The 19,810-nt window shown below is 40.0% G+C and overlaps 1 protein-coding gene across 6 annotated transcripts in view; it reads right to left on the bottom strand.

Annotated features, from left to right (window-relative positions):
* Positions 1-19,810, bottom strand: part of ate1 (arginyltransferase 1) — a 237,988-nt gene that overhangs the window by 105,606 nt on the left and 112,572 nt on the right. For all 6 annotated transcript variants that reach the window (XM_080205722.1, XM_080205726.1, XM_080205725.1 and 3 more), the window contains 2 exons: positions 8,738-8,919; positions 913-1,012 (listed from right to left, as the gene is read on the bottom strand). In XM_080205722.1, coding sequence (XP_080061848.1) covers positions 913-1,012; positions 8,738-8,919 — 282 coding nt within the window. The remainder of the gene's footprint in view (positions 1-912; positions 1,013-8,737; positions 8,920-19,810) is intronic.

Genomic DNA, 19,810 nt, shown 5'->3' with positions numbered 1-19,810 from the left:
GATTCACCACCCTTTGAGTGAAGAAGTTCCTCCTCAACTCTGTTCTAAACCGCCCCCCCTTTATCCTGAGGCTATGCCCCCTAGTCCTACTGTCCTTTCTGAGTGGGAAGAGTCTCTCCACCTCTATCCTATCCATCCCATTCATCATCTTATATGTCTCAATGAGATCTCCCCTCATTCTTTTGAACTCTAACGAGTACAAGCCTAGTTTATTCAGCCTCTCCTCATAGCTCAACCCCCTCAACTCCGGCATCAGCCTAGTAAACCTCCTCTGCACTCGCTCCAAGGCCAAAACCAGCGTGGGTTTCCTCACAGTGTCAGTTTCCTCCCACAGTTCAAAGATGTGTAGGTTAGGTGAATTAGCCATGATAAATGTGCAGTGTTATGAGTGGGTGTGGGGGGGTTTGGCTGTGTAAGATGCAGGCTCAATGGGCCAAATAGCCTCCTTCTGCACTCTGGGGGTTCTATGGCTCTATGATCTACTTAATCTACATGTTTAGGATGAATACCAACCTTGACATGTTAAATCCTTTACTTTGCATCAGAACTATGAGTGTGTCCTGCAGCTGCTATCATGGGACCCCAACAGCATCCAAACTCCAAAACTAGGCACGAGAGCCAATTTCAATACCACCCCCCACATCTCAATGTCACATCATCATTCTCCAAAATATCAGCAAGCTTTGGACCCAACTGTATTTAAATTTCTTACTCATGTGGAGAATCCAGTATTTAGAGATTTTATGTTGTATAAAGCTGGAGTATCTCATTCCAACAGTAACCGAAATATCCCAGTACACATTTCTGTAAAATATATCTATACACCTGTATATACTGTTGAACTTAGTTGAAAGATATTCATTTTTAATAACAAGAAGCGACAGTGGAACTAAGCAAAACAATTTTAATTACCTTGTACTTCATCTTAGGGCACGAGTGAATATAGAAACCCATATAATAATGACAGAGATTGGGAACTGTCTTCTGCAGCTGAGTTGTAAAAGCAATTTCCCTAGAATATAAAACACACAATACTAAAATTAATATGGCATTTAAATTCGCTAAAACCAACATTCGAGTCATCCATGTGCTATATTTCTTTGAGGTTCAACATTATCAATTTCATTCTTTTGCACCTACCATCATGACGCAGGAGAATGGAAAACAACAAGAATGTACTAATTCAGCAAGGGGACAGCATTCAAAAAGTCATCTCAAGCAACACTTGAAGCTTCTATTCCGCCAGCACCACCTCTTTTCAAGTGGTGGTCTGAAATTCAAACAGCCTGTGATTAAAGGCCCCATTTAGCAGTTTCTCGTTAATATTCATGCATCCTATTTTTAAAAAAAACAGTGATCAGTGCCTGCCATCACTCCCAGCTGAGCAGAAGACTGCAAAGGAAGCAAGAATAAGGGCATTTTCCTCTTTTGGTTTTTAAACTAGCCAAAGAAAAGACTTTTCAGGCTGCAGAGCCAATTCATATGCAAATACACAACCTACACCAATAGTGTAAGGTCATCTCTTTTACCCAGTTTTTGAATTTAGATTATGTATGTAGTTGAACTGGTTGGAAGGAAAATAACGAAAAACAATACTAATCAAGGACAATTAAAGTACTACATATAGATAAAGATAGGGAGAAATACCAATGTTCTGAAGTTTAATTTTGAGGTGCTGCAACCTGTTTTAGAATCCATTCATGGCATCATTTTGTATAATAGAAAACATGGCTCTCTTAATACTTCAAAGCAGTCTCTGCTAAGAGAATTGAACTGAGCTAAAAAAAAAACACAGCCAAGTATGAAGTTAGTGATAAAAGTCTATGGAAAAAGTGATAATTTGAGTTAACAATTTTAAATTGGAGGAGGTTAAGCTTTATAATGAATTCAGAATTGGAAAGGATTAGCTAGCTGGAATTTTGGCGGGATCCAGGGAGCTTCAGTATTCTCAAAATCCAGAGTTCAAGCACATGTTTAGGCTTTTGTGCTGTAATTTCTTCGAAACAATCACAGCTTTGTGCACCGCATTCAGCTGCTGTTATGGGTGATAATTACTCAAGCTCGATTTATCACCAAGAAAACCTTGCATTTTTATTATTTCATGAGATTTGATGGGGAGAAGAACTAGAACAGAATCTTTCTTCTGTCAACATAACATTTATGCAAATACGTTAAGCATATGATGGTGTAGTGGTAATGTCACTGGATCAGTAACTGAGGCTAATGCTCTGGGGGCATGGGCTCATATCCCACCGTGGTGGGATTTAAATTCAATTAATAAAAATCTGGAATGGAAGACTAGTCTCAGTAATGGTGACCATCATCTGGCTCATTAATAACACTTAGGTAAGGAAATCTACCATTCCTACATTGTCTGGTCTACAAGTGTGGTTGACTCTTAACTGTCCCTTGCAAGTCACTCAGTTCATGGAAAATTAGGGATAGGCAGTAAGTGCTGGCCTCGTCAACGACACCCACATTCCATGAAAGAATAAAAGTGCAAAAATACCTTGGCAGCCATCACTCTCAAAGGGCCACCGTTGATGAGATTATCCAAAATCAGATCAGCTGCACCAGCTGAATCTTTTACAAACTACAACTGCAAGTGTTTGACAAGGGACTCTGCAAGTAAACAGAAGTTATGGTGCACAGAGCAGTTGTAGTTACCACACTCCTGTACTATGTGACAGTGACTGCATATTCGTGACAAATATGATCCCTAGAGCAATTCCATCAGCATGCCTCCACTACATTTTCTGGATTCAATGGGAATACCATCAAACATGTGGTGTCCTTTCTGCAAGCATTCAGGCAAAGCCCCTGCAAAATCAACTTGATGGAATGATCACCGTCTGAATGGGGAAAATGTGTCTCCCTGCCAGGTCCTGTTTTGTCAACTCTCCAATGGCCACTGCTTTTTATTTATGACATTTAGTTTTTGAACGTCATTAAAAGTGGAAGCATTTTCTCTATATCTACCCTGTTAAACACTTCCATCATTTTAATAGCCTCTACCTGGTCATGTCTCTGCCGTCATTATTCTAGGGAAAAGCGCACTAGTTCCACATCTTGTGTCTCTTCAACACAAGCAAATCTTTTTTCCCTCTTAATCAATGCCTTGCCTACATCAAATGACCAGATATTCATACCATCACTAAAACCACCTATTCCTACTTCCGTAACGTACCCCCACTTTGCCCTGCCTCAGCTCATCTAGTGCTGAAACCATCAGTCATGCCTTTTTTTAAATTAGACTGTTCAAACACACATCTTAAATTTTAAAATCCCCATCCTTGTTTTCAAATTTCTCCATGGCCTCTCACCCCTCCCTATCTCTGCAATTTCTATCAGCCCCACAACTTCAGATATCTGCACCCAGCTAATTATAACCTCGCAAGTATCCTTGATTTTAATTGTTCCATCACTGGTGGCTTTGCTTACCACTGGGCCTTAAGCTCAGTAATTCCATCTCTACACCTCTCTACCTCACTTTCCTCCTTTAAGGAAACCAAAGTCTATAAACAAGATTTTGGCCATCTGTCAGCATGGTCTTGTAATACACCTTGGGACATCTTATTATGTTTTAAGGCACTATAATAAACACAAGTTGTTGCTTTGTCATTAATTGTCTATTGCAACTTCCTATATTACACACTTGTGTTTTAATTCATTCCTTCCCCGCTGTACTTTTAAGCGATTTCTCTGTATGCCCTTTTCTGTTCCTCTCTCCCAAGTAGCTGTGCTTTCCTCCCTCTCCCCATGGTTTTGTGCTCCGATCTAATTGTGTTCCATCTCTCGCTGTACCTTTAACAGTACGCCATATACAGAATTAAATTTATATTGTGAAAGTCACAATCTTAGGACATCCTAAATGTTTTATTGCATGGTCTAGCCTAAATCTATTCACAATTGAAATGTCTGAAACAGCAGCCAATTTGTGCACAGAAAGGTCTCATGAGCAGTCATTAAATGAATCATATGATCCATTTTAATGATGCTAGGATGCATCAAATTAAGAATGCATTGAATTAACTGATCTTAACCAGGATGGAATTTTGGCACTAATATTAGCCTAAGTGTTCGAGGATCTGATCACCACTGATCCCCATCTTAAGAGAAGGGAAAGAGGGGAAACAAAGATCCCACCTGCTTGAATGGACATTAGGTGAGAATAGACCCAGATCCAACTATTATGTGTTCTACTATCCCAATATAAAATCATAATGATATGGCACCAAGAGGGGCCATTCCGGTTACTATTCGCATGCCAACTCTGATAGAATGATCCAAGCAATCTCACCTCCCTTTTCCACTTAGCACTTATATCACACTTAGGGTCTAGTCTCAGTTATGAATGTTGATGGCTATTTGGGCAAATTACTGCAGGACATAAATTCACAATATTTCTTTTACCCGCTGAATTACTAATACTAATGTGCATCCTTTGGCTGTAGTTTCAATTCCTTTGCATTCAAGCTCCAGAGTGAATTTAAAGCAGATTAGAAGTAATTCACCTCCCATTTTTACATTGAATCTGCTTCAGAATGTATGGAGTCATTCCCTGTAGTAATAATATTAAATGATCATAATGTTAGTGATAACATTTCATAAAATAAATCGAACAAGATACTGTTTGAAACATCAAATGGAAAGCACATGCTATGTTTCCCTTCCTTTTTAAGGTAGCATATTGCACTGGGATGCTCTCTGATATTTATCAGCTTCGCTGTTTAATTAGCAGACAGGCTTTTAAATTTGCACAAAGAGATAGTACATACAAATAATTTCAAAATTCTTTCACATAATTTGAAAGTTACATTTTCTGCAAGACATCTTTATCATAGTGTTTTAATTCAATGGGCATTGTGGATATATAATCCTTCATTATGTAGGGCGGCATGGTGACACAGTGGTTAGTACTGCTGCCTCACAGCACCAGGGACCTGGGTTTGATTCCCGGCTTGGGTCACTGTGTGAAGTTTGCACGTTCTCCCCACGTGTGCGTGGGTTTCCTCCAAGTGCTCCAGTTTCCTCCCACAGTCTGAAAGACGTGCTGGTTAGATGCACTTGCCATGCTAAATTCTCCTTCAGTGTGTCGAAACAGGTGTTGGAGTGTGGCAGCTAGGGGGTTTTCCACAGTAACTTCATTGCAGTGTTAATGTATGCCTACTTGTGACTATTAAATAAACTTTGAAAACCTTCATTTATAACATTATTGTAGAACTCTAGTGAACAGAAGAGGTTTGTTGGATGATGACGTTAATTGTTAAATGTGTTATTTTTGTTTTCAAATTTTCAGAACTTAATTGTGAGCTAACAAACAAATCTTATACATGCAACTGAACAGATCTGAGCATCGAGTTCAAGTCCCATGCTTGGACTCGAGTACAAAATCAAGGCTAACACTGCAGTTTGGTACTGAGGGAGTGTTGTGCAGCCAAAGGTGCCGTCTTTCAGATCTTTGGCCTCTCAGTGGACGTAAAGGATGCCACGACACTATTCCAAAGAAGAGCAAGGGAGAAATCCCAGTGTTGTGGCCAATATTCATTCCTCAATTAACATCACAAAAACAGATATTACATTTGTTTCTGAGAGTTTGCTGTGCACAATTTCTGCATTTCCTACATTACTGCACTGCCTAGACGTACATCCTTTGCTGCAAAATACTGAGATGTCTGCTGGTCATGAAAAGCCCTATATAAATACAAGTGTTCCTTTCTCTTTTTGACATCCATCAGGACTGAATTTATAACAATAGTAGTACTAATACGAGTGAGATAACTGATGTTGAGTGCAGTATCACATTCTATTTCTCAATTACTGTCAGGCTTCAGCTAATCAAGACTTTATCATATTTTAACAACAGTTAGCCATCAATACTTCTGTTATGGACTGTGGTTCACACTTTTTTTGTACAATGACAATAAGCCCACAATTTTCACCAGCTTTGGAATTCTAAAGGCTGTATGCATAATGAATGCCATCCATAACGATCACTGTAGCAGCTCTTTCAACATACTGAAATTATACTGCATAAAGTGTGTGCTGATGGCCTTGTTAATTATCGACTGGCAGGATGGGTAAATGAGTTTCAGGTCATATTTTCTATCCTTGCAATTTTTAAAGGATAAATAGTTCACAAAGTATTGCCTTTTTTCAAAAACCATAACCAAGTTCAGTTGGAGCTCAGGAAAACACAGGGTTTTGTCGAACCAATGGCTGATAAGGATCGAAGAGCTATTGAGTTCAGGCTGGCTCCTTAAAACCACCAGAAGACAACTGTCTACACCACAAAAATCCTTTAATTTTGCAGCTTACTTAAGTCTTAGTTTTGCAAGGTCAAATGAAGAGGCTATAGAAAATGGGCAAGATGGCACTGCTCTCTAGGACTGGTTTGTTAATTCAAAACATTTAATGCAAGGCAGCATTCTTTTCTTCAGGAAGTATTTGCAGTAGAAAATTCCCAAGTGAAAAAGGTAGTCTGAATGCAGCTTCTCACAGCAACAATACCACAGTGTCCACCACAAATAAAAGCACATAATGAAAGCAACAGGACTTGTATCAAATCCACAATTAACACTGAATTCCACATTTAATTTTGAAAAATAAAACATATTAAGGGTCATGAGAAAAACAGATTGAAAAAAAAACTATCAGTGTGCACCATGAAGGAAACAACTGGGGAGTTCTCAGTCTATTCATACATCAGGTTTATATATACACAAGGCTTGCAAGAGAACCCTAATGCTTGCCACTAGAGCACAATATTTAATTTTCCAAAATGCTTTTTGTGTTTAATATTTATAGTTGCATAATCTGTGCTTTTTTTTGAAATGCAGAAATTGTGCATTCTCCTGAACTGGATCAAACAAGATTAATTTTAAAATCTTATTTAATTTTAACAGTGCAGACAGACAGACACAATATTTGTGAGCAATAAAATTCTTGGCAGTTTTTTTCTGTTCTGACTATCCTGTATTCTGGAATAAATAATTGAAAATAAGGCTATAGAACATTAAGCAAGTGGAAAAGGGAACAGAAGGCTAACCATTTCTATGCTATATAAAATTAAACTGAAAACATATTATTCTCTAACAAGCACAGACTAAACAATGACTTGACCGCTGCTGCATTATTTGGGCTATTCTGCCAATTTATTCACCACATTTTTCTCAGTTTCTCTACCATCTACATTTACGCTCTCTTCAAGCTCATACTATCCATGAGACTCACCTCCTCCTCTTGACAGGTCAAGATTCCCACTAATCTACCGACCACCCAGCTTCCTGGGCACGCTATCTGCCATTGTAAACTGGCCTCTCTGCTCAGTTACAGTCCCATTCCTTTTCAAATCTGCTGTCATCAACCTCTCCTCAAAAGAATTATCATTGACCTCTCCCCTTGACCCCTCCTCTCTCTTTGTAAATTTCCAATACATCTGCAACCTCCATTTCCTCTCCAACAACCTTGAATATTTATCATCTCTCAAATTCACACCCATCATCCTGTCAACTCTGCTTGAATTCTTTCAAATCAGATTCCATAACCAACTTAATCAAAGTCACGATTGCACCCTCCATGTCTGTAACCATGGTGCACTATATCTCCTTCTCAACATACAGGCTGTTGTTGACATTGGAGATCATGTCATCCCTTTGCCTTGCCCAGCTCCATGTTACTGCCCTTTCCAGATTCCATTTTCGTCTAGTAATCACCTGAAAATTTCCTCTTTCCTCGAACCCAAACGATTACTGCTGGAACCCCCCCAAAGATCGATACTTTGCCTTCTCCTATTTCTCCTTGTTACAAATGGAATGGAAGGTGTGCATAGTTTTTTTAGTCCCTGTGTCCCACAAGTCACACCATTAGTTAAAAGTTTAATTCACTCACCAAAATGGCCAATTATTTACCCTCACTACTGTTAAGGCTCAGAATAAAAGTGTTTATAACAAGGCTTCTTTCAATAAACTCTAATAATTGATTGCAAGATAAAAGCATTTTTAAAACAAGTTGTATAAACTGGTGACACGCAATTGTAGACTGGAAAGATCACTATCTGTCCCTTTCAAAATTGTGCAGCGCCACACGCACACACAAATATGTCTTTGCAGGAGTGGACAGTTAAAGAAAAACCTTTATGAAAAGAATGAAGTTCACAAAGTTTCCAAATCCAGACATGTTCCATTGAGATGAGGATAACTATCTGGATATTGATAACCACACTGTATTTTAAGGCAAGATGTGAAGGTGCGGGTGTTGGACTGGGGTAAGTACGGTAAGAAGTCTCACATCATCACGTTAAAGCCTAACAGGTTTATTTGGCAGCACTAGCTTTCAATGTCTCAAGCTCTTTCATCAGGTGAGGACTTGTGCTCACAAACAGGGTATATAAAGACACAAACTCAATTCACAAGATAATGGTTGGAATGTGAGTCTTTACAGGTAATCAAGTATTAAAGGTACAGACAGTGTGAGTGGAGAGAGAGAGCCAAGCACATGTTAAAGAGTTGTGTATTGTCTGTACCTTGTCTGTTCCAGTTCACACACTCGCAGTTAGACATTCTAACATTATTCTATAATCCAGAAAATTTTTATATCCAGAAATGCTAACAAGCATTCGGAGAGTTGAGGTTACAATGTATCTGATCCGTGGGTATAATACAAATTAGTAAACTCCAAATATTTTTAAGCAAAGCATACATTCAAAGCAAAATAAAACCATAAAGCAAAATAATACCTGAGAGCAGAATAAACACCCAATGACAAGAATGCATAATCAGGATCATAATAAAGGTACACCGAGGAGACACAGAACGGAAGAATGTCAATTACTCCAACTGCAATAATCTTTCCATCCAACCAGTACTGTTGGTGAAATGATCCGTAACCTGAAGGAGGCCCATCTGGTGGATTCTCTGCCTAGAAAAGGGAAACATCTCATGAGAGGAGGTTCAAGCAATTTGCAAAATTTGCAGTTTAATGCAAACTAAATGATACAGAAATGAAACATATATAGGAGTCAGAAGCATGTCATCTTGTAAATTGTGCCGCAGTAATCTCACTTTAGGCTTGACCCTGAAAATTACACAGTCTGCAAAATTAATTTTAAGTTGCATTTATAACGGGTATTTTAAGACAAACACTTGGCTATTCCAAAATGAGGAAGCCAATATATCCATTCTTTTTTAAAGCTATCACCAATTTGCTGAAAAGTATGTCGTAATTGTTTTAAACAATCATTCTTAAGAACATAAGAACACATAGGAGCAGGAGTAGGCCATCTAGCCCTTCGAGCCTGCCCCGCCATTCAATAAGATCATGGCTGATCTGTCGTGGCTCAGTTCCACTTTCCCGCCCTCTCCCCATAACCCTTAATCCCCTCGCTTATCAAAAACCCATCAACCCACGTCCTAAAAATATTTAGTGAGGCAGCCTCCACCACTTCAACGGGCAGAGAATTCCAGAGATTCACCACCCTTTGAGTGAAGAAGTTCTTCCTCAACTCCGTTCTAAACCGCACCCCCCTTTATCTTGAGGCTGTGCCCCCTAGTCCTACTGTCCTTTCTGAGCGGGAAGAGTCTCTCCACCTCTATCCTATCCATCCCATTCATCATCTTATACGTCTCAATGAGATCTCCCCTCATTCTTCTAAACTCTAACGAGTACAAGCCTAGTTTATTCAGCCTCTCCTCATAGCTCAACCCCCTCAACTCCGGCATCAGCCTAGTAAACCTCCTCTGCACTCCCTCCAAGGCCAAAATATCCTTGCGTAAGTACGGCGACCAAAACTGCACACAGTACTCCAGCTGCGGCCTCACCAACGCCCTATACAGCTGCAGCAAGACCTCCCTACTTTTATATTCAATCCCCCTCGCTATGAAGGCCAGCATCCCATGAGCCTTCCTGACCACCTGCTGCACCTGCAGGCTGGGTTTTTGCGACTCATGCACAAGGACCCCAAGGTCCCTCTGCATCGTCGCCTGCTGCAGTTTTTCGCCATGTAAGTAATAGTCCTTCCTACCATTATTCCTACCAAAGTGGACCACCTCGCACTTGCCAACATTAAATTCCATTTGCCAGTTCCTGGCCCATTCGCCCAGCCTATCTAGATCCTTCTGCAGACTCTCCACACCCTCCGCGCAATTTGCCGTTCCACCAATCTTGGTGTCATCAGCAAATTTCGACACGATACACTCAGTTCCCTCCTCCAGATCATCTATATAAATGGTAAATAGCTGAGGCCCCAGCACCGACCCCTGGGGCACTCCACTAGTCACCAACCGCCAATCCGAATAGCACCCATTAACCCCCACTCTCTGCCTCCTATTTGACAACCAATCCTCTATCCACGCTAACACCCTACCCCCAACTCCATGCCCCCTTACCTTCTGCAATAACCTCTTGTGAGGTACCTTGTCAAACGCCTTCTGAAAATCAAGAAAGACCACATCCACCGGCTCTCCTCTATCCACCGCCCTAGACACATCCTCATAGAACTCCAATAAATTTGTCAGACACAACTTCCCCTTAACGAAACCGTGCTGCGTCTGCTCTATCAAGCAATTCCCCTCAAGATGCCTCACTATTTCCTCCTTGATGACGGATTCTAACATTCAAAGGCTTTCAATCAATATCTCAAATATAAATCTTCAGTCAAGATACAATTTTCTGCAGCCAGCCTGGTAAAAGTAAAAAGTCATTCCCAAACATTGGCTGGTGAAATCTCAAGGAATGCAACAAGAAATACATCATGCTGTGAACAACTGAGGTACGTTCCTCTTGTCCAAAGCAGGGAAGCAACTCTGCCCTCTAGTCACCCATTATGGCTCCTTTTGTCCTCTATGTCAACCTATGGCATTTCCATGCCTTTTTACCCACAATACACTACCGGGAACCAATGAACCCTATAGCATATAGTGGGATGTGTTCTGAAAAAGCTTCAAAAAATAATTCACTCATAACGCTCACCAACAAAAGCATTAATCATCCTTTAGAGTTGTCTGGACTCTCAACCAAGCCTCATTACATGGAAGGGCAGAGCTTGGCTTTGGGGTATTAGAATATTATGTACAGTTTTTATCTCCTTGCTCAAAGAAGGATCTATCTGCCATAGAGGGGGTGCACCACAGGTCCACCAGACAAATTCCTGGGATGGCAGAACTATCCTAGGAGGAGAAATTGAGGAGATGGAGGCTGTATTTGCTAGTGTTTAGAATAGGAGTGGTGACTTCATTGAAATGCACAAAATTCTTAGAGGGTTTGACAGAGTACATTCACAAAGCATGCTTCCCCTGGCAAGGTAAGGGATCGGCTGAGACGAGGAAGGATTTCTTAACTAAAAGGGCAGCAAATCTTTGGAATTCACTACTCCTGAGGGTTGTGGAGGCTCAGTCATTGAGTACGTTTAAGACATCAATAATTTCTGGATATTAATGACATTACGGGATACGGGGATAGTGCAGGAAAATGGAAAAAAGGTAGAAGATCAGCCTAGCTGATCCAGTTCAAAGGCAAAACAAGCTTATGAGGATGGATAGTCACCACCTGTTCCAACAAGATGGCAGATGTGATATAATGTGAGAAAGTTTGAAGTTATTCGCTTGGGTCATAAGAATTAAAAAGCAGAATATTTTTAAAAGGTGAGAGGCCTATAAATGTTGATGTTCAAAGAAACTTGGGTGTGTTCTTACAATAACAAAGGATGTTACCATGCAAGTATAGCATGTAATTGGAAAGACAAATGGCATGTTGAGGATAGGCAAAAGACGACCTGCTACAATTGTACAGGGTTTTGGTGAGACCACATCTAGAGTAGTGTGTAAAAGTCTGGCCTCCACACTTAAAGAAAGGATTTGCTTGCAGTGGAGGCAGTATAGCTAAGGTTCACTAAACTGGATCCTAAAAGGTTGTCCTATGATGAAAGGCTGAATAATTTGGGCTATTATTCTCTGAATTTCAGAATAATGAGAATTTTATTGAAATGAACAAGATTTTGAAGGGGCTCGACAGGGTAGATGCTGCAAGATAGATTCCTCACCTACTGGAAACAAAAACAGGAGGGCACAATCTCAGGATAAGGGGGCAATCATTTAGGACTGAGGAGGAGGAGGAGAAATTACTTCACTCAAAGGGTTATGAATCTTTGGAATCCTCTACCCCACAAGTTTGTGGGTGCTCCATCTTTGAATACATTTATGGCTGAGGCAGACAGATTTTTGGTCTCTCAGGGAATCAATGGATTTGGGGACTATGCAGAAATATAGAGTTGAAACCCAAGATCAACCATGACTGCACTAAATGGCAGAGCAGTCTCAACATGTCACGTGGTCTACTCCTGCTCCCATTTCATAGAAATCAAAAATCCTACAATACAGAAAGAGGTCATTCGGCCCATCGAGTCTGCACTGACCACAATCCCACCCAGGCCCTACCCCCATATCCCTACATATTTACCCACGAATCCCTCTAACCTATGCATCTCAGGACACTAAGGACAACTTTTAGCATGGCCAATCAACCTAACCCACACGTCTTTGGATTTCTTGTGACATTGGGTCTGACATGCTGAGTACTTCTCGTACTTTCTGTTTTTATCTCCGATTAGAAAAAGACAAAGTGAATGCTTCAGGGAAAAGACCTCCCACAGATGCTGCCAGGCCTGATGAGTTTTCCCAGGTTTTTCCGTTTTAATTTCAAATTTTCAGTGCAGTATTTTGCTTTGTTCATAATTCCTATACTGCTTGATGTAATTATAAGGGTGTTCAGGGTAGTAAGGGCTAAAACGGTGCTGGGAAACAATCCCGTCTACATTATGATGCAGAGAATACATGATAGTGGAACTGTGTATGGTGAGAGTTTGAAAGAAATTGGTATAAAGACAGCACTTCGTTTGGGCTATTACCTTGGAGAAATGTGTATGGCTGTACATCAACAATAAACAGTTCATGTTCAATCACACAAGTCCCCAGGGCGCTTAGTGAGACACCAAGTTACCTTACAACAGTCAAGATCTGCTTTTGAGTTGAGACGCAAGTTCTGTAATTTTAAAGAATTCTGCAGAAGGCTATGCGGTTGTGCATGCTGATGAGTAGTTTTGATTTGCAAAAACCCAGATTAAGTTACTCAAAATTTGACAGAAAGCTTCAGTCAGCAAAAATCAAGCCTTTAACACACAAACAACTTTTGCACTGCTTACAACAACTAGTATTTTTTTGAAATTATTTCCAAATAGATGTTTTCCAGTTGTTTGACAGCAGCGTTCAACTACTTCAAACGAATATCAACATTATATCATTATATTATGATTGGCTGCTAGGATTGACAGGTTGCTGACTAAAATACATTATAAATTAGAATGAATAGCGTGTGGAGGAAACAATGAGAGGAAGAAGAATGTAGTCAGAATGGCTGTAAAACAAGAATAATTGAAGATGAGTAGAGATGAAGTTACAGGAACAGAGAACATGTTTATATTTTCTGAGGTTCACAATACAATGCTAGATCAGCTCGAAATATTGTGATGTTAGGATACCTTTAAGAAATATTTTTTTAAATCATGTTCTTTACAGCTAACCAGCTTCAGTTTTTTTTCCTGTTGTATCACTGGCTGGCTGCTAGAAGTCCTTTTATTGCTACTTCAATGGCTTAAGTTGTTTTATTTTCACTCTGCGATCTTTTATGCCCTTGCATTGTGAAGTGGAAGACTGATTGAGAAGTCAACATCAGGTGGTTCCTCCCCAGGAAAAAAATCTACGGATTTATTTTCAGTTTTAGTTTAGAAGGGACATCAAGCTGAAGTGTTTCTCTCCCTCTGGTTTTGGGAATTCTGCTCGCTGAAAGCAAGATTCCTGGCCTTTCTGGAGAGGAAAAGCTGGTGATTGGCTTGCCTAGAGTCTCTCCCTGGTGTTTGGGAAGATGCTCTGACTCCAACCTTGTCTGTGTGTGTCTTAAGGGGTGATGTGGAGATGCCAGCATTGGACTGGGGTAAGCACAGTAAGAAATCTCACAACACCAGGTTAAAGTCCAATGGGTTTATTTGGTAGCACAAGCCACATGCTTTCGGAGCACTGCTCCTTCATCACGTGAGTGGGAGTCGTGTTCACAAACAGGACTTATACAGACACAAACTCAAGTTACAGGATAATGATTGGAATACGAGTCTCAGTTGGAAGACTCGCTTTCCAATTGTATATTGAGTTTGTGTATTTATATGCTTGATATAAGCTCCTTAGTGGGTCAGATGAATCATACCTGATATGAAATCTCTCAAGCTCACCCTAGCCAAATTCAAAGTGCAAATTTTTTATAAAACACTGTTATATTGATATAATTCAGGTCAAACTCAAAAGTATTTTCCACCAGACTGCTTTAGGACTAGGGGGCACAGCCTCAAGATAAAGGGGGGGGGGGTTTAGAACAGAGTTGAGGAGGAACTTCTTCACTCAAAGGGTGGTGAATCTCTGGAATTCTCTGCCCATTGAAGTGGTGGAGGCTGCCTCGCTAAATATTTTTAAGTCGTGGCTTGATGGGTTTTTGATAAGCGAGGGGATTAAGGGTTATGGGGAGAGGGCGGGAAAGTCGAACTGAGCCACGACAGATCAGCCATGATCTTATTGAATGGCGGGGCAGGCTCGAAGGGCTAGATGGCCTACTCCTGCTCCTATTTCTTATGTTCTATGTTCTTATGAAACTTAGACTATCATTTGGTCTTTACTGGAATTAGGAAAAAATATATTCTACGGTCCTAAAGTAAATCAGTATTTTTCCGACTACTCTATCTGGCTGATGCACTGTATGTATATTTTATGAAATATTTACCTGCAAGTTCTGTGCAGTTTACTACAATTTTTTTAAATATAATATTCTATTTCCTTTTAAGGTGCATTTTTTATTAATGGTTTGATGATTAAGTGCAAAGCAGCAGACAAAATTCTTAAGATTTAATTCCTTAATCAGATATTTTCAAGGAATAGTTGAGAATGTTTTTTAAGTTGGCATCTGGAAAGAGCTCACACTAAATTATAATAAATTGGCATTAAAATAAACTTACAATTGCTACATTTTAATTCTGCAATCATTTCTTGCAGTCACAGAAACAGATTTATACCATTAGTTGAAATATTTTCTTCCATAAGTCCACTAAAGAGTAGTATTCACAAGATGACAGGTTTATCACTTCCCGAGAAGAACTGCTGGAATTGCACAATAGTCATCTGGAGTATTGAATCAGAGACCAGAATCATGGAAATCGCACAAACAGCAAGAATGCAAGATTTTCTCTTTAGTTATTTTTCTATAAATTCTAATTGTATCAATTTTGCTGAGTAAAACATTATTAACCCCCTAGCAGTGAATGCTGATAATTAAAAAAAGTTGCATTATTGCTCTCGGTCCAGCGAGACTTGTGTGTTTCTGGCATTTTGATGTTACTGGCAGATCCAGCTCTCTGTTCCCCAAAGCTGTTTCAGTTTTTCTCTTTTTCTATCCAGTTGCGCCAGGGCTAATACTGCTCAATTTAAAATGATCATTTAAATGTATAAATTTCAGAACTGTTTGTAATGAGCAGTAAGTAGTTTTTGGCTTGGTTATTGGCTCATATTGTCAGAATGTTACAAATGGGATATAGTGACTAAGAGCAGCTCAAAAAAAACTAGAATGCTGTTCCAAGTTACTAGGGTACTTGTGGTTTGTCTGGCAGTCTTCTGTGGGCACTGTGCGTCTTTTAGCTTGTTCTAAACCACCATTTACCCTAACAGTGTTTCTTTGTCAGTATTTCAGGGCTGTTAGAACAGTAATCAAATCTCATACAAGCTATGGTAACTTGGAACAGTTCAAAAGCTGTTCAAATCCATGTATCATTCATTTTTTTTTTGAGTCTCTTTTATTCTACAGTAGAACCAAGAATATAATCCCCAGAATAACCAGCATTCTCACTGGCATCTAACTTGACTTACTTAGTCATCATGAATAAGTGACCTTGATCATTGGGAATTGACTTCTTCAGAAAGTAATATAGAATATTTTTTCAAAAAATAAACAGAAGCAACCATATCCAAAAAGGAATGTGGTATAATGACCATTGCAACTGTTTTCCATTATAATTTTAATAACAATATTGAAAAAAATGAATACAGTAGCCAGATCAAAGCCTACAAAGTGATCTGGGACTTCCATTAATTGTTAGCACATGTGCTAAAACTATTAAATGAAAAGGCATTTGTAGTATAGATATCCACTTGCTTCTTACCATTTAACAAGAAAGGTGGGGGACAATACAGACAAGCTGTCCTTTCCAAAGTTATTTCATTTAAATAGAAATACGATCTTATCCAAGTGACTCTCAATTTACTCGCTAGTTTGGAAAATGCATTTCAGGACCAACATCTCAAACTTCACACATTACAAAACACAAAGTACTCTGAGATTGATCGCACTGAAGCTATTATAGACAGGAACGTGACATCTATTCTTTGGACATTCATCAAAGCACTGCAGAAAGCAAACTCATATCAAACAGGCAACTGGCCTCTGAAATTGAAAATCAAGGAAAGTGATGAAACTTCATAGAAATAATAATTTACGAAGCATGAAAAATACTCGTGGTGTTTATTGACCATTGATCCAAGCACTTCATCTGTGCTCCAGTTCTTTATGCCCTTTCCCAACTTGGTTAGTTTGAACAAACACATTTCATACATTTGATCTATGCAACTCCTTGGTTATCCTACCTGGAAGTAAGTTAAATCATTGTGAGAAAAGACTCCATTGAAAGGTGACTCATAAAACTAACCTCTTAAAACACACTAAATGTAGTCTAAATGAAAACATTTTTGGGTGCACATTAACGGAAAAGTTGCAGTGCAGATGCAGAGCAAAGTTTCTAGTGAGCTTCTGAATGTCTTAAACCTGGGTGATGCAAGACCCCTAAAGAAAACTCTCACAATAACATGAGTTCACATTGCATGCAGCACAAAACAAGTGCTATTCATCATAACTTTATTTTATTATGCTTTTACCATTACTAGAAAATGGATATTTTCACTTCTACCTCACAACATGAAGAATTAGATACTAGACGATGGGGTTCTGTGCTTGCATTTAAACATGTGCATGCAGTGCTCCAACTCAACTTCCTGGCTACTATCTCAAGCTAAATTAGGAAGATTAGGCAGCTTGGCATGCTGTCAAAACCTAAACTAGGCTTTGTTCCTCATTTCCAAATGATCAAAATTACTTTAATTTATTTTCAAGCCATTGACCAGACCTCTCACCCATAATTGTCATTATTTAACTTGTTCCTAAGGACACTAGGGGCAGGATTTTAGGGCTTTGCTCGGGCAAGACCGGAAATTGCCACCTGAGTCAACAGAAATTTGTTGGCCCCTCACCCGTGCCGATCTTGTGGCATATGAGGTGGTAGAGTTCTGCCCCATAGCTTTTCTCCCCCACAGAGTTTCACCATGCTCAACGTACTCTTTGCAAATTACAATTTATTTAGAATGGTGCAGCCCGTGTTCTCATTTAACAGTTGACAAGGATTCTCTTGGTCATCATCTGTCCCAAATAGATTTTCAGATATCTATTTTCAGAGTCAAATCTCGCCAGGCCTTGTTTAATTTCACTTAAAATTTCTTCACCCATATGTCCCCACCTTAACCAACTGTTTCCAGTTCTGTTTGCTGCTATACTCTATGGCCACTGTGTCGTATCTCTTGCAAATCCTTTCTCAACTTTTTTCCTTCCCTGTTTTCAAAGTATTCCATAAAATATCCTTCATTTACTCTGCTTTTAACTTTCCATCTTCATTTTTTCCCCTCCTGCTCAGGGTCCAGGAGAATTAGAAAATAACTGGAAGATGGTTTAAGTGGGTGGTAGGGATCTGGAACTCTCATTGGTGGGGGAGACAGAAACCCTCATCAGATGTGAAAAAAATACCTGCACATGCACTTGCAGTGCTTTAACCTGCAGGACTATGGACAAACAGCTGGAAAGCAGGATTAGGCTGGATACTACTTTTTTTGGTCTGGCATTGCACAATGGGCCAAATTGCCTCTTTCTGTGCCATAACCTTTCCACAATTCAATGTGCAATATTTCTCTGACATATTAAGCACCCAATGATACTCTCGGACGTGGGGGAATGTTATACAATATGATAGCCAAGAACCTCTGATCTGTGCCAGAATCAGACACAAAGTTACTTACTTACATTCCTGTGATTTTTCAAGCCTGTCTTACCATAGAATCCCACAGTGCAGAAGCTGGCCATTTGGCCCATCAAGTCTGCACCAATAACAATCCCACTCTATCCCTCTAACCTCATGTATTCACCCTGCTAATCCCCCGACACTAAAGGATAATTTAGCATGGCCAAATCAACCTAACCTGTACATCTTTGGAGTGTGAGAAGAAACTGGAGCACCCATGCAGACATGGGGAGAACGTGCAAACACCACACAGTCACCCAAGGCCGGAACTGAAACCAGGTTCCTGGTGCTGTGAGGCAGCAGTGATAAACACTGTGTCCCCATGCCACCCAACCGTAACTTCCAATGGAGGATCCTCCCAAACTCATGTAGTGCAGCAAGGTAAGTAGGCGAGGGGTAAGGTAGCAGGTAATTGGGTGAGGGGGTTGGGTGGCAGATAGGTGAGGGGAAGAGCAATCCAATGTCACTGACATGAACTCAGACCTTTTCGGGGCAGCAGAGGGATCCCATTCTGAATATTGGGGAGGACCTGCTAGCTACATCCACTCAGAGATCAGAGGCTCTGGGCCTATACTATTGACTTTGTTGTGATCTGCATCTTCACCACCAATCTGATCTGCTAATTAATTGTGTGCTATTCTCCACAGATACTGCTTGGAGAACAGAAGCTGCAGAATAACAGAGGGCTACATGTAGGTGCCCGGCCAGCGGCATCTATCTAAACCCCATAAAGGACTCTTAAAAAGCTTATTTGTTAGTGTCATAAGTAGACTCACATCAACAATGCAATGAAGTTGCTGTGAAAATTCCCTACTCGCCACACTCTAGCGCCTGTTTGGGTACACTGAGGGAGAATTTAACATGACCGATGCACCTAACCGTAAGTCTTTCAGACTGAAGGAGGAAACTGGAGCACCCTGATGAAACTCACACAGACACAGGGAGGACGTGCAGATTCCACACAGACTGTGATCTAAGGCTGGAATTGAACCTGGGTCCCTTGTGTTGTGAGGCAACTGCACTACCTAGCCAGATGAGATTCTCAGTGGAACAGAGGATTGTCAGTAGACGTTTGGAGAACTATTTCTCAAGTATGTAGCACGTAGGCTGCTACTGTGTTCTTGATTTCATATTTTTAATAAATTTCACAATTTTAAAAAAGTCGTCTTATGAGATACACAATTACTTTTGCCTATTTCCATTCTCCTACCTCTCTGAAGGCTGTCTCCTTGTTCGGCCATGGTTTCACAAGGGCTGGTCATCCTTTATTGCTTTGTTCATATTTATTATAAATGCAAGAGTCTAACTAAAAAGCATTGGTTATGGCAGACATGATAGCAGAGTCAGATCCCATTAACCATCCACATGCTGTGCACCCTTTTCAGATGAAATCAATTACAGCACCATAATGGTTTCCCTGGCGTCAAACAACCAACTGAACACAAAACGGAGATTAAATGTGTGCAATTACTGGTCTTTATTGTGAGGCTAGCAGTGCAATTGCTATGAATTTATATACGCTTTTTTATATTTAAGGGGAATGTTTAAAATTCAGCTTTATTCTACAGGCAGTCAGTATACCAACATTTAGCTCAGATGTTTGAA

Source organism: Carcharhinus amblyrhynchos, chromosome 17, assembly GCF_965287045.1.
Source record: "Carcharhinus amblyrhynchos chromosome 17, sCarAmb.v2.hapA, whole genome shotgun sequence".
Lineage (NCBI taxonomy): Eukaryota > Metazoa > Chordata > Chondrichthyes > Carcharhiniformes > Carcharhinidae > Carcharhinus > Carcharhinus amblyrhynchos.
Note: the sequence above shows the minus strand (reverse complement) of the source record. Positions and strands in the feature narration are given on the sequence as shown.